Raw genomic sequence first — 16,394 nt, forward strand, 5'->3', positions numbered from 1 at the left:
ATAAACATACCACATAATTATAAAATATTAGTCCAAATAAAATATTTACATAGACTTGAATTCTTTTCAGAAGCTATATGTTCACTCATTAATTAAAAATAATGATCACGCAAGAACAATCTTTTTTACACAAACCATGACTAGTACGTACTTTTTGCAATGAAGTTCGGTACAGAAATAGATTTGGAAATCATCAGAATTGTGAAGCACATAAAGAAAACAGCATCGTTCTTCAAACTTAGAAATACTGAAACAAACAGAGATAATTATTCAGGGAAATCCCAATACTTCAGGAACTGTCATGAAAAATAAATACTTTTTTTAATCTGGTCCCAATTATAAAATCAATGTTGTTTATGACAAAAAGTTAAAAATAGTACTTTAAAAAGTAGTATTTCCTGTACCACAAGACTAAAACTACTGAATTTTCTGAGAATTGTCTTCCTCTTTATGTCTATAAGACAGAGTTGCTCTAGGGCAGTGATGGCGAACCTTTTGAGCTCGGCGTGTCAGCATTTTGAAAAACCCTAACTTAACTCTGGTGCCGTGTCACATAGAGAAATTTTTTGATATTTGCAACCATAGTAAAACAAAGACTTATATTTTTGATATTTATTTTATATATTTAAATGCCATTTAACAAAGAAAAATCAACCAAAAAAATGAGTTCGTGTGTCACCTCTGACACGCGTGTCATAGGTTCGCCATCACTGCTCTAGGGTTTGGTGCGCACACAGAAGCTGTGTCCCTCCACCTCAGCCTGAGAAAGGTGTCCTGCCCTCTGCAGCGCTGACCCCGTGCCAGGAGGACCAGCCTAAGTGTCCACTGGCTGACTGACCTTGGTGCTCTGTTTCTCTGAGGTCTGCAGAACAACAAAATGCTTCCTAAGCTAGAAGGCAATGTGTGGAGGCAGGAAAAGCACCTCCTTAGTTGTAGAGGTTTTACAGAAAGGAAGCAGCTGTGGAACACCACTTGGTCTGGACTAAGCAAGTGGCTTACTCCACAGCAATTAGGACAGTTTTGAGATTACCAGTCAGGTCATGATGTTTTACATCAAAGGTTAGCAAATACATTCTGTAATGGGCCAGAGAGTATATATTTCAGGTTTTGTGGGCCAAATTACTCAATTTTGCTGTTGGAGCAGACTTAGACAATACACAATGAACAAGGCTGAGTTCCAATAAAACTTTATTTACAAAAACAGGTGGTGGGCCATATTTGGCCTGGGGGTGTAGTTTCCTAATCCCTATTTTATGCCTTTGCATCTGCTGTTCCTTCAGTTCAGAATGCACATTATTTTTTACTTTTAAAATAAATTCTACTCACCATTTAAGACCAAGCTTAGATCTTACTCCCTTCCCTACTTCTGTCTTATAAAGACTTCCTTTTGCACCTCTTTTCTTTGAACATAGTTCTATCACTGCTCATCTCACTCTGCATTATCACTGATTGTGAAGTGTCTGTTCCCCTGCTGCACGTAGAGCTCTTAGAGAGCAGAGCTGAGGTCTTAGTGTTTTGTATTCTTATGAAATAGAACTCAACTTTTGACACACAGTTGGTGCTCAATAAATGCCCACTGACTGAGCTGAGAAAGTTCTGAGGTGATGTAAGACAAACTGCTGAAGTAGTTGGATTTTCTTCTATAACTTCTCATCTCTTTATAGAGGAGAAAACCCAGGAGAGTTAGCTTTCTTTGAAGTCACACACTGGAACTCACATTTCCCAATACATAAGCCAGCAGTAGCCTCATGTAAGCATTCTGTGTATATGTGTAAATCACAACAAAGGCTATGTAGGGATGCCATGCCTAGTTAAAGAAAACTAATTCATTGGAAAATAGATATGATAAAGTGAAATGTATGTTTACCATACTAAGTGGATTGTTTAAAAATGCAGCTATAAATAATGAGTGTTTTACTAATGACCTGTTTTAAAAATCAAATATTAAGAGTATAAAGCTTTAGTTGAGAAGGCATGTATTGGAAAGATATATAATGAGTCAACCCACAATCTTGCACGTTTCTCTTCAGATCATTCTTAAGGTAACAGGTGGTATTACCAGGCAAACACCAATTACCAGTTCATGTTCCAACAAAACCAATTACTATTATGCCAACAGCAACAGGGTATTGCATATGTGGCCTTCAGATACTTTTTTCCCCACGTTGCTATTATGTGGGGAGAAAAAGCAGTAATCACAACTAATTTGGTGTAAAATTCTTAAGAGTTGGTCTAGCATGAGTTTCTATAGAACAAGCATTTAAACATCTAATTGGTGGCTCTTCATTCTGAAAAAAAAAACAAAAAAAAAAACTACCTCATTTCTAAATCCCAGGAAATGGCATTTCCTGAGCCAATGGCATTATGATGCAATGTCAGAACTGAGCCAAAGTGAGGTGAGTCACTCTAATCTCAGAACACTTCATTGATGGTAACCTCAGAAAAAGTTTTTTAAAAAACAAATTCCCTATAACCACACCCCATTAATATGAGCTATGGGACACAATCTGGTAGAAGATGTTTGGGATCCATCTAAGGAGAACTCACTTAGCTCACTTTTATTTATACCTTAATTCTGACCCATAGATCACATTTACCCATCAGTCATATTTTAAGTTAGTGACAAGCACAGAGTTAATTCACATAACTTTGAAAGTTTTTGCAAATATTTCAGTCATGGAGATAGTGAGTCTAAAGAAGGTTGAGCATTTCATTAATAGAAGGATTGCTGAGGTTCTTTGCATTTTTAAATCATGACTAGAAGTCCTATTCAAGAAAAATGTCTTCCAAGAAAATGAAATACACCAAGGAGACTTACCTCACTCCCCTGATGGAAGAAGCACTAAAGTTCCACTCATGTATACCATTCTAGAATATAAGGAAAGAACAAAAGATGTTCAGTAATCCAAATTAAAATAACACAACAACAGTAATTTTGTTTTATTCTTTTAAAATAAGATACACAGAGTAATTTTCCCTCACGTACAATTCTTCACAAACAAATTACAGTGGAACCTTGGTTCTCGAACTTAATTCAATCTGGAAGCCTGTTCTTTTTTTTTTTTTTAAATATATTTTATTGATTTTTTACAGAGAGGAAGGGAGAGAGATAAAGAGTTAGAGACATCGATGAGAGAGAAACATTGATCAGCTGCCTCCTGCACATCTCCCACTGGGGATGTGCCCGAAACCCAGGTACATGCCCTTGACCAGAATCGAACCTGGGACCCTTCAGTCCTCAGGCCGACACTCTATCCACTAAGCCAAACCAGTTTCAGCTGGAAGCCTGTTCTTGAAATGACTTATTTGAAAACCAAATCATTTTTCCCATTAGAAATAATGTAAATTGAATTAATCCATTCCAGACTCCAAATTATTCCATTTTAACCTTTACTTATATATAGCGCATGTCGAATGTACTGTTTAATCTGTAAATAAAACACTTTTTTTCTTAAATTTATCAGAACACCCCCTAATAGCCTCACATGAATCACTTTTAGCACTTGTTCCAGGGTGTCTTTCAGGAGGTCAGCATGCAGAATCTTCGCTTTTTCACATATCATTGCTTCTGACATGCTATCACCGGCTGCTTTTCATTTATCCAAATCAACAACAATTTTTCTACCACTTCAACTGCCTGTGATTGCTGTTTTGTGAGCACTTTCACGCCCTTAGCAACATCAGCACTCTTGATGGCCAAGAATCTTTATGTTTTAAAATTGTGCTAACTGTCTATTTTGCCAGCAATAAAAGCAAAAAAATCAGGAAAATATTCACAGCACAATTTCCTGAGATGTTAACAATGCAAGGCTTAGTGATAGACTGATTCATATTTGGGCATTTTCTTCTTTTGTCGCCTGGGAGACGCTTTTTGTCATGTTGTCGCCTGAGAGATGCTTTTTGTTGTCATGCTGAGGTGTCAGCATGAAAGGGTTGTTGGGTCAAGGACCAGTTTTGTTCAACAACTGAGACGTTTTTCTGCGGACAACTTGGCCGAGAATTGTTTGAGATGGGAGTCATTCAAGAACTGAGGTTTGTATCTGGGCGGAAATTACAATTCATCCTCAAGCCACAAGGGTGATGTTTACTTAATAATTTCTGTATTTCAATAAAACACCTCCAGTAGAGTCTAGGAGGATTAGTCTCATTAATTTCTAAAATTTTATTTTTAGCAGATAAACCTAACAAATGTTGTGCATTAATTTTTAAAGATAAAAATCAGTGATCAAGGTTAATTTAAAATTATTATAGTCAACCAGTATTTCTTTTTTGAAAAAGAAAAAACATTAATAAATAAAATCTCGCCCTAACTGGTTTGGCTTAGTGGATAGAGCGTCATCCTGTGGACTGAAGGGTCCCAGGTTCGATTCCGGTCCCTCTCCCTTCCTCTCTGTAAAAAATCAATAAAATATATTTAAAGAAATAAAATAAATGAAATAAATAAATGAAATCTCTACAAGGGTTTGAAGATAACTATTTCTGAATTATCTTTAGTTAATATTTTAAACTAAATAGGTGGTTCTATTTCTTCAGAAAATGGTACAGCAAATACGCATGTGTATACACACATGTATATAATGTCCATCATAGCTAGGGTGTGTTGTCACCTAATTTATGTAAGATTCAATAAACTAATAAAGTTTGAACAGAAAACATTTGATTATCATATGATAAACACGAGTGATTTGCAGGGTCCAGATGAAAAAAACTGCGGGGATTTAATTTCTTGAATTATTACTGAAGCTAAGTTAAAATTAGTATTAAATGCATATCTCTCAAAATTAACTAAATTACAAGATGGGTCACATTCCCTATAAAAATATGTCTGACAAAAATACAGAATTAACCACAAATATTTTTGTACAAATAAAGTAGTTGCTACATGTGTCCAAGTTTAGCAAGTACTACAGAGTAGCCAATTCAGATTGCAAGTCAATTCTTTAAATGTAAAACAACCAAGAAAACAAGCTCTTACCCATCTACTTAAAATGCTGCCAGAGGATTGAGGTCTTGGCGGAGCCAATGAAATGGGTAAGAAGCTGTGGCTCTGATGTGGCCCAGAACTCTCCTTCTGGCCAAAGCAACTCAAAAAGCCACAATTTATATTCATAGCAAGTAGTTATTTGCTAGGATCATGTAACTTATAATAAAAATAGACTCTGTCAAGCCTAAAGTAGATTTACTAAAAAACTCGTTTCAATGCACATTAATCAGGTCATGGGGATGTGACCTGAATTACCACAGAGCAAATGTTGCTGTGCACAAAGCCCAGAAGAGACAGAGACCATAGAAAGGGACTCCTGGAAATGTGGTTCTCTGAACGAGAGTGCACAGGGAGTTAAAATAAAATAGCAGCCTGCAGCTTCAGCTGGTAATTTGGAAATTGCTTCTAAATCCCGTTGGCCTCAGGTGACCTAAGTATATGCGTCCCGGGAGCTGCAGCTGTTAACCTGCACACCACTTGCGCACAAGGTAGACTCAGACATACAGCCTGCACCTCAGTTTCGTCCTAAGGCCACCCCAGGAGAAGGAGGCGGGGTTGAGTGCAGAGCTGATACGGCAGCGTGCAAACCTGCAATTGAACACAGCAACTGACAGACTCCAACAAGACGGCACTGGTAAAACCTATCTTCCATCAGCCCTGCTCTGGGAGCAGCCAAGGAGAGATTTCCCAGGTTGATTGGGCTGGTTTTATAGGAAAGGAGCACAGCATTTTCAGAATGTTAGGTTCCTCAAAGGTTCAAGTGCTGCCAGAGAACTTTTCCTTTCAGCGGAGTAAAGCCCAGACCCTGAGCTAGATGGATAGGGAATAAGGCCTCTCCCCACCTCCCTTGCTAGTGGACTCTCCACATGGAGGCGCTGGTGAGCCACAAAGCCAACAGGTGAGGTAAAAGGCTCCAGGGCCCGTCTGGGAATCAGGGGGAAAGGGACACCAGAGGCAGAGCTGGAGTGATATTTAACACCAACAAGCCCCAAACCAACACTCAACCTTATTTAATCAGCACAAGCACTGTTTTCTAGGAACTGCTTGGCCTCAGATCCCGTGCCCCAGCCAGGGAAAGAACAGGAGCTAGGAATTAATATTGAGTTAAGGTGGCAGGAATTATATTCTGTGAGACATTACTGGTGCCCTAGGCAATGGCCCTTCCCTCTCTTCTTTGCTAACAAAATATGAATTTTGTTCAGGCTCAGGTGACAATGCTTAGGGACAGTGAAACTGATTAGTCTACATCAGCCATGGTAAGTCCATTTCCCTTGCTGGTGGTTGGTTTAGGCATGGTCACCTGATGCAACTTTTTGTATAAGGAAAGAGCCTGACCCTCCTCCTTTGGATTTGGTCTGTGTCAAGTGATGCTAGAGCTGCTATTTAAGGCCATGAGTGAAAAGCCAAGAGCACACAGAAAAGCCAACTCAGAATTCTGACACTGTCAAGCCACTGAAATCAGCCCCAGAATGAACCCACCTCAGAAGTTCTTGTAATATGAGATAACATTTTCTTATTATTTAAGCCACTTTTAGTTGGGGGGTTGTAGTTAAAAGTATCTTTGAGGGATGAGAACATCATATCATCAAAATCTATAGTCCTAGGTAAACATATTCCCCTCCTAAATTCCTAGGTCTTCTCAGAGTGGCCGTGGGCTGGATGGAGCTGGAGTAAGGTCAGCACATCCTACTCCTCTGAGTCCCTGCTGTCTGAGAAGCCATCAGAGAGGATGGGAGTGCTTAATCCCCAAATCTAAACGGAGGGGAATTCTAAATAACAAGCATTTAAAGTATCTTGCAAATTACGTCTCTGTTCCTCAATCTAGGTTTTTCTTTCATGGGCGCATGCAGACTTTCTTTCTTCAAGTACTAACTTACTTACTTTAAGCAGTAACCATCTATTGAACAAAGGGAGAACAGTTAAAAGATTGGAATTTCAATTAATTTTGCCCCTGAATGTAGAGTAACTCTCGGAGAGTTCCTGAACTCTTGGGAATTGGGGTAATGATCTTCAAGTTTTTAAAGTTGCAAAATGAGGTTAAATACTAGCTCACGTAACTGTTCATTCCAGAGTTAGAATGAAAACATTGAGAGAGGAAGTAACGAAATAAATATGATAGATGAAAAGCAACATTCTCTGTTATTCTACTTCTAGAAAAAAAAAATTTAAACATTCCATGACAAAAACAACCCATTTCCTGCTTAACATAAGATGTATTAAACCTGTTACTTATCTGTTATTTAATTATAGTTATTACAGTTGCTTTAAACTAACAATAACAAAGTGATCTTATTTTTATTGCTTGTCCTCATTCCAATTGTAGCACTTCTGTTTTAAAAAACAGAGAAAATGGCAGTGCTAATGAATGGATAAAACTAGGGTTTGCACAGAAATTGGCTGATTCAAAACAGAAACTAAATGATTTAAGAAAGCTTAAATTTTGAACAAGAAGAATTTTTGGCACTAAAGGTAACAGGAAATGAGCAATATGCAAATGCAGAAATTCTTCTTGATCAAAAGATAAGAAAAGACAATTGACAATAAAACCTTTAATCCTTCATGCATTCACTTCTATCCTAATACGTTTATTTCTTAGCATAACATAAAAACTGTCTCTACAATTGTTGCAAAACGTAAGAGAATCAATACAAGGCTAACTTTACTGAATGAAGAACCTCCAGAAAGGAAAAATAATGACCACAAGCTAGAAATAGTAGTCATTTTCCAAAATCTTTGGTTTACTTTCTGCTCTTTTTCTGTCTTCCAAATACTTCTGGCTCTCCACTCATTTGCCGGGGCCTTGTTAATTGCTAATTCCTTTAGCCCCATTCTGTTTCCAAGTGTCCTTGGACAACCTTGCTCTTTCCAATCAAGCCTTTGAAAAATCTCCTCTTCCAGATAATGCTTACCTCTCCTAACCTCTTTTAGTTTTTGCGGTTTCAACTGGGTGACTACTCTACTTCTGCCATGTGATATATATCCATATATTTTTAAAAAATGTAAATGAAACAATGGGCACTTTAAAATAATGTTATCAACATGTAAACAGTTTTACTAGTTATTACTAATTTTGTTTCTGGTCAGTTACACTTGGAATAATGCCATCATGGAGCTATAGATCTGAACTTTCAATAACTCCTTCCCTGGGTTTAATTAATTTGCTAGAGCAGACTATAGAACTCAGAAAAACATTTTATTTACTAGATTATTGGGTTATTATAAAAGGATGTAACTCAGAAACAGCCAGATGGAAGAGATGAATAGGGTAAGGCATGTGGGAAGGGTCATGGAGCTCCCGTGCCCTCTCTAAGCGGCCACTCTGCCCACATCTCCATGTGTTCCCCAATCTGGAAGCTCTCTGAACCATGTCCTTGTGGGTTTTTACAGAGGCTTCATTACAGAGTCATGATGGATTAAATCACTGGCCAATGGTGGTTGATACAACCAGCAGCCCCTCCCCTAGCATAAATACATTTTATAATATAATCAAGATATTTCTTCTGAACTAATGCAAATTTTGCTGGAACATATGAATGCTGCAAAGGTATAGTCATTCACTATTAATACTCGTCTTAATAATTGCACAACTTACCTCGTCATCAGGAAGCACGTGCCAAATAGATATTGTCTTTTCCTCAACTTCATTGTTGATAGACAAATACGAAGGTTGATAGATTTTGGTTGGTTCTAATATTAATACCTTGAAAACATAAAACAAAATAAATTAATATTAGTGACTTAGGATTCAAACCATGTACAGCTGACATAACAACAAGGCACTAATTATCGAATGAAGTTCTGGGTCCACCGCTAGAATAAACCATTTAAAGGTCTATTGCCATTCTATGGGTCTTTTGAGTATTTTATGGTATTATACAACTATCATAAGTTCCAAAATAATACATCACCTTTTATTGCTAAAAAATTTGGAAATAAATTTCTGAAGACCATATATTTGTTTGGCTATCCCCAATCAATCTACTGATAGTACTTTTTAAAAGCTTTTATCTTATCAGGCAATACATACTCTATTTCTATAAATGTAAATGTGTCAAAGAAAGGCAGCAATGTGGTAAAACAAATAATTCTGTACAAGGAAAGGAAAAGACTCCATATATAGAATGTCACATACTTAAGGTTTCCTGCTGCCACACCTATGATCAAGATGTATGGTTTTTATACCCATGTAAATGGATTGAGAAATTATTTTGGTTATTATTGAAAGAGTTTACATATAAATCAAAGAAATGGATATAGCTGTATGAAATAAACATGTTTTCACACTGACTTCATGATACAACTGATATCTTTAATAATGATGTATTTATAACCTTGTGATAAAAAAAGAAAAGACTTGCTCTTGTTTTGGAGCTATATGAGGGGTATGTGATAAGTGAGTTGAAAATCTCCATCGAAGGAGTGCATGATATATTATACTATTACTAACATTTCATTTTCGGAGCAAATAACATTAAAATACTACACATTCCCTTATTTCAAAGGTGATGCAATTATTATCTATTTCACACAGATGTTTAAAGGCACCTCCTTAGCTCAATTTTCCTATGCAGACTTAAGTAGGAATGTTAAAAATAATCCTATCTTATAAAGAGGGAATATGCTAATTGACTGCCACGCCCTCAAAGATGGTGGCGCCCACAGCCACAAGATGGCAGTGCCCAGTCCCCTCAGCCCTGCCAGGGCAGCAGGCGTGCAGCACAGCCAGGCCCACCCCCAGGGAGGTCCGGCTACTCCGTGTGACTGCCTCCAGAGTCCCCCAGTCCCCTAAGGCCCCCAGCCGCCCAGGGCTGGCCTGAGGTGCAGGAAAGCCTCGAATGGTGGCTGTCTAGCCACCCAGGGCCGCCCAAGGCTCAGGTAACCGGGGCTGGCGAGGCTTGCGCTGCCGGCAGTGGCAGCAGCAGAGGTGTGATGGGGGCGTTGCCTTCCCCTGATCGCCGGGTCGCCTCCCGCCCCTGAGGGCTCCCGGACTCTGAGAGGGGGCAGGCCAGGCTGAGGGACCCCCCCTCCAGTGCATGAATTTTCATGCACTGGGCCTCTAGTAAAAAATAAAGCTAAATGCTTAACTAGCAGAGAAACTGGAATAGTTCTTTCTGCTCCACTGCTTAAAACTCAAGATAATTGCCTTTTTAGAAATGATCTTGTATCAAGCAAGGTTTCCCAAATAAAAGTGAAGAAAAAATCCTTCAGAAGGCTGTCAAGAAGGAATTCACAATTTATAACCTAAAGTGCAGCTTAGACAGAAATCTGGGTTAGAAATTAACTTAGCCATACACTGCAAACCCATTGTATTTATTTTGCAATAAACTTATAACAGTATTTAAGTTAAAGTACAGGGAACTAGAGAAAGGGGATTAGAAAAACAAAATTTCTTTACACTTTACTATAAAACTGTAAGGGCATAAAGAATTCTTGGTCAGGCTCAAGTTATGAAAATAAGATAGAATATACCATAAATACACAGAGAGTAAGAGCCCAGAGGGGAATATATTCTGACTCAGGAACATACCAGGTAAATCAAGGTCCAAATTCCAATCAACAGAGTTAAGTGGTACTGGTTAATAATGAAAATAAATGTTCAATTTAAGCTTTACAGAAATAGTGCTCTCCAATCTGAGTACCCTAGGGCTTGTGAAATAAAAAGGAATAATATGGAATAAGAGGTGGGTTCCCATCCCAAGATAGCATCCAAGTCACTGCATTGACAAATGAGAACATACCTCACTCCCTAATTACATGGGCACATTATTTAACATTTAGAAAAGCACAGCACCAGGTTCTCTTCTGTCCTCTTAAATTGTGTTTATTGTCTTACATATTTCTAACAAATAAAATCTGAATTATGTGTTCCTGCTTTGAGATAGGGAATAAACACTGGTTGCAATTATTGTCATCTAACATTTGTTAAGCCCTTTGATCTGCCCTGGAAATGACAAAACCTGGGGAATTTGTAGCATTTTGGAGGCTACTGAAAAGTTGAGAAAAGAGACTCCCTCTTCCCCCCGAAAAAAGAGGCAATTTGATAAAACCATCATGATTCAACTCACTCCATCGTATACACATTTTCGCTTTTAGTTTCTAGTCTTTTATACTGGTTAACACTACAGTCAACTGCTAACTTTATGTATCTGAAGTGGGAACAAAGACAGCAAGGCCTATAAACTATAAAAAGTAGACATTCAACTGCATTATCACGCTCCACTTCCTCTCTCCTGACATTAGCTGATGGGTTGATGGTCACCTAACTTTTTAACATAGGAAGGAAATAAAATATACACAGAAAAGAGGTCAGAGAGAAAAAATAAATTGAACTGAACCTAAATAATAATAAATAATGGAACCATTAAAATCATTTCCCAAAAGAACTTTCACCTGCTTTCTGTTGCTCAGGGTCATGGTTTTTCTTGGAGGAATGAGACTGAATATAGGAGTGAGATAAACGGAGACAAATTAAATTATTTTCTAATATAAGTCATCTTCGTCTTAGAAAGACCCACTTCAAAAGAAGGATAATGTTATCACCTCAATCAAGTCCTGCCAAAACCGGTTTGGCTCAGTGGATAGAGCGTCGGCCTGGCGACTGAAAGATCCCAGGTTCGATTCCGGTCAAGGGCATGTACCTGGGTTGCGGGCACATCCCCAGTAGGAGATGTGCAGGAGGCAGCTGATCGATGTTTCTCTCTCATCGATGTTTCTAACTCTCTATCCCTCTCCCTTCCTCTCTGTAAAAAATCAATAAAATATATTAAAAAAAAAAAAATCAAGTCCTACTGCAGCTTTAATAAGTGTGAACCACAGAAAATGCTACTCTAAGGACATGACAAGTCACAATGACTGATATGGTCCCACAGGAACCAGAAGCTTGCCTTTTTCTATGCAGTGGAACCTGGGTAGGAAACTATGATCGCAGAGAGTGGGCCTGGTGGGACAGGTAAATGAGTAAAGCAGGATGAATGGGACTATACTCAACATCTTAAATGGGAGCAGCTAGTTGGCTCTGTAGATTGTTGCTTTTGAAGCATGCAGTCACAAACTGCCAGTCCCTTTCATTTTTTAATTAATTAATTAAATTCCCTTTTATTTAATAAAATGTTTTTATTGATTTTAGAGAGAGAGGAAAGGAGAGGGATAGAAAGATAGAAGCATTGATGAGCAAAAAACATTGATTGGCTGTGTCCTCATGCTGTATTGGGGATTCAGCATGCAACCCAGGCATATGCCTTGACTGGGAACTGAACTGGTGACCTCTTGGTTCATGGGTTGGCACTCAACCACTGAGCCATACTAGCCAGGCCCTTTTCATTTTTTAAGAGCAGTTGAAAGTCTGGAGTTTTATGTGAATTCTCCTGATTTTTCACTTGAATTTTTAATAAACTTTACTTTTCAGTTGAAATATTCCACGTTTCACCCATTTTGTCTATCTTTTCCTCTTCTTTAATTAACATGGTCATTATGTTATTTGAAGTCCGTATCTGGTATCACCAATATGTGAATCACCTCCAGATCTGCCTCTTTTGGCTGTCTTAGCTCTTCATTATCAGTCACCTTTTCCTGCTTCTTAACATGTTTAGTAATCTTTGATTAAATCTGAGTGACACTGCAGATGCTTTGAATTATATCTTTCCAGAGATTTTTTTTCCTAGTTAGCAGTTAAGTTATCATTGTATCATCTTGGTCCTATCAGGCCTTATTTTTTATTATGGTTTTGCTAGGGTGGTCTGTTTTAGTTTTGCAGTTATTCCTGGGGCTTGGGTTTCTATGTATCAACTAAGGACTTGGGGTATTCACCAAGGTCTCATCACTCTATCTTGGCCCAAAGTCCAACTGCTTTATCCCTGCATGGTTTAAGCTCTGGAGTGTCTCCTCAGCTTTCAGCCTTCCAAAGGATGTTCTCTGCCACTTCAGGTCAGGATGTCTTAAATATCAAGGGAACTTACCTTTATAAGGTTTATTTAAACCATATAGGTCTCATCCAAAACCCAATTTTAGTCAAAGACTGGGATCTATAGTTGTGTTTATTCACAACATGCTTACCCCTTTTCCACACTATCTGAAATAGCCAGGCAGAATCCTGGGTTTCATTCTTCAAGGATCCCCCTTTTCCAACTTTGCCTGCCCCTCATATTCAGATGCCTTAGAGCCCCAAACACTGGTATGTGTCTGCTCCGCCCAGTGAGAAAGCCATTCCCAATCAGGACTCCACCTCCTCGGGTGCAGCCAGAAAAATGACCTTGGGGGAAAACTAATGGATGAAGGTGGGACTCAATTCAAGTACGTCACCTCCAAGGGCTGTAGTACTGTGATAATAGCTGTTTCATGCATCCAAATAGTTGTTTTGTGCATTTTGTCCAGATTTCATAGGTATTTTTTAGCAATACCAATACCATTTACTCCATCATAGGAAGCACTGAAGGTCCAACTCTTTATTTTTAAATGGTGGCAACAAATCCTTCTTTTTAAAAAAATCACTGAGTGGTCTTTTAAACACATGAACTTACACATATGCACATCCTCACACGTAATAAGAGAAACACTAATTAAAACTACCCCAATATACCATTTTCATCTATGAATTCAGCAGAGGTTTAACTCTGACAATACACTTTTTGGAGAGACTTTGGGAAAGCAGTCAGCTTCGTATGTTGATGGTAGATATGTCAAATGATACAATCCCGTTGGAGGGCAGCATGGCAATATTAATCTATTTCACTTCTGGGAATTTATCCTCCAGATATATTTGCACATGGATAAAACAGCATAGGTATAATGGTGTCTCATTTTTATTTCCTTTATTTGACTACTCAGTGATATTAATTTTCTCTTCACATGATTTGCCCGTATTTCTTTTGTGTATAAATTAGGAGTTGGTTGAGGTTTTTTACATATTAGGCAAATTGATCATTCTGCAACATTGGTATTAAGTATTGTTTCCCTGTCTTGCATTTGCCATGTTTGTGGTGTTTCATACTGAACAAAAATTTGAATTTTTAATGAAATCAAATTGGTCAATATTTGCCTTTCAGGCTTACAGGTCCCTTTCTTGCTTAAGAAGGCCTCTCTCACTTGGACTATATAACTATATTCTACTAACTTCTCTCTTCATATTTTCTGGTTTTATTTTTTACATTCACATTATGACAGAGTGATTCATATTAAGCTAATTTAAATCAGATCAGAATAGCTAATATGAGTGCTTTCCTCGCACAGCTAATTTTCTAGTCAATCAAGTCAATAGTCAATAATTAAATACTTAGATCTGTGCTGTCTTCTCTCACCACCACGTTTACTAGCACCAGCGCACCAGCTCAAGGCAAGCTGCCAGCTCACTCTGAGAGAAGTGTTTTCCTAGCTACGCATAATCTAGACTAGAAAATAAAGTTAAGTGTTTCAGTATGAAAGGCTTTTCAACTAAAGCTCCTGCTGCTTTTAAAGCTTCATCTGAAAACAAGAATAAAGAAAGCCTGTTAATGCCAGCAATTGATTTAATTAAATCAAACAGACGATGCTATCAACAAGCACTACAGAACAAGATTTTGTGAAAAGAACTGAGTTGTCACCACCTCTGGGTATGGAAGATTGAGACTAGAAGCTCAAACAGAGAGAGGTATGGCATCACTTTGATGTGAGAAGAGATTTATGCACATAGTGAATAACCAATAATTCTTGCATTGGATGCTAAAGCTATATACTGCTTTAGATGGGATTCTGAGAGCTATCAGGGTGGGGATGGCACTAGCTGAGAAGACAAGCAATATATTTTTTAAAGTGTTTGTGTGTGTGTCCATTATATATATGAAGTTTGATAGAGACTAGCCAAAATTAGTTGCAGACCAAAACCTACAAGTCATCATTTCCCATGATCTAAAGCATTGTAAAGAGTGACTGTGGATACTACATCTAACTCTGACTCATGAGGATAATGAGTGCTGGAGATGGAATAACAACGCAGGTGAGCCTGGCACTTTTCACCACAATAACAGCAACTGATATTGATGACGATGTCAACAAAGCTGGAGTCTGAATTAGAAGTACCCATCTGTCTGGTCTGAAGCGATGTCTTGACTTACTGAACTAAGAGACAATATTTTCTTGGGAAAGTGCACTTTACAACTTATGAAAAGACACCTCCAAATTTCTTGGCAAAACATGAAAATGTATCTCATTTCTCTGAGTTTGAGAAGTCATTTTAAAAAGTAAGCTAATGCAAACCAATGTGCAGAAAATAAATGTATTAACCACATGACTGTTGTTTTAGGGCATGAAAATCAGCATATAGAACTATTACAACCACAATGCAAGATAAACTTTAAATGAAAGGAACAAAATAGAACTATAATTAGAGTTAAGTTAAACAAAGAGTACTCACTGGAAACCTAACTACAGTAACATCTGTCTTTGTGGCCTCGACCAGGAAGTCCATCCAGAAGTCCACGAGTTCCTGTATAGCCACAGGCTGTTCTGTGGTCAATTTCACAAAATGTTTATATATCAAAATTGTCTCTACAATAGACTTGAGGTACCTAAACATTAAAGATATAAAACACATGAGGCAAATTTAGAACCACCTGTTCCCATGTATCCCAGTCTTACTCGATAAGTGTAAATATGGCATTAAAAAGTATGCATTCAGATTCACCAAACATTATCCATTATTTCTTATATGTCATGAACTTTCACACATTATCTCATTTAAATATCACAAAAATGCAATAAACCGGCTGGTTTATAGCCATTTTAAAGATGAGGAAACTGAGGCTTAGAGGGTTTAAGCACCTTGGACTGGGTGATACATCTACTTAAAACATGACTTTTAAAATAATGCCTATATCCTCTTCAAGGAAGTGGTGAACACATTTATTTTAAAATATACTTCCTTAAGAAAGCTCTTCTAAATAGACCCTTCATAAGAGATCACTATTTTACCTGAAGCAACTCAGCTTATACATTACACAAAAATCCCCAAATCTGATAAGACAGCTGGTACCTCCAAGAAAAGAGTTAGCAAAAATGAGAAGCAAGGTAATTATAATGAGACAATGGGTATGCAAGCATACTGTAAACTATAAACATGAAAGCTAACATTAAGTTAATGGAAATTTAAGGCACTGTTTCATGGTTATTACTATTGAATAAAACAATGTTTGTTTTCTTGTCCATAGAAACCAGGATACCTAAAACCAAATCTCTTTGTACCTGTGCTTCAGTCTCAACCTCCTCTACCATCAGAATGGTTACCATGAAGAAATAACAAATTTGGCTACATTTAACGCATGCATTTATTAGTTCGTGTATTTCATGTCACTTGCTGACTGCCCTCTGTAAACATACTACTGACAGTACAACTCTGTTCTCAAGTTGTGCACAGTGCTGAGGAGACAGAAGGTAAAGGTAT

At 37.8% G+C, this 16,394-nt stretch overlaps 1 protein-coding gene across 2 annotated transcripts in view; it reads right to left on the bottom strand.

Moving 5' to 3' along the window:
- The window catches only part of MAP3K5 (mitogen-activated protein kinase kinase kinase 5), a 169,284-nt gene that overhangs the window by 53,740 nt on the left and 99,150 nt on the right, over nucleotides 1-16,394 (bottom strand). For both annotated transcript variants that reach the window (XM_070417761.1, XM_070417762.1), the window contains 4 exons: nucleotides 15,369-15,522; nucleotides 8,577-8,684; nucleotides 2,819-2,868; nucleotides 152-247 (listed from right to left, as the gene is read on the bottom strand). In XM_070417761.1, the coding sequence (XP_070273862.1) occupies nucleotides 152-247; nucleotides 2,819-2,868; nucleotides 8,577-8,684; nucleotides 15,369-15,522 (408 nt within the window). The remainder of the gene's footprint in view (nucleotides 1-151; nucleotides 248-2,818; nucleotides 2,869-8,576; nucleotides 8,685-15,368; nucleotides 15,523-16,394) is intronic.

Source organism: Myotis yumanensis, unplaced genomic scaffold (genome assembly GCF_028538775.1).
Source record: "Myotis yumanensis isolate MYYU_CA2020_CCGP unplaced genomic scaffold, mMyoYum1.0.hap1 SCAF_6, whole genome shotgun sequence".
Lineage (NCBI taxonomy): Eukaryota > Metazoa > Chordata > Mammalia > Chiroptera > Vespertilionidae > Myotis > Myotis yumanensis.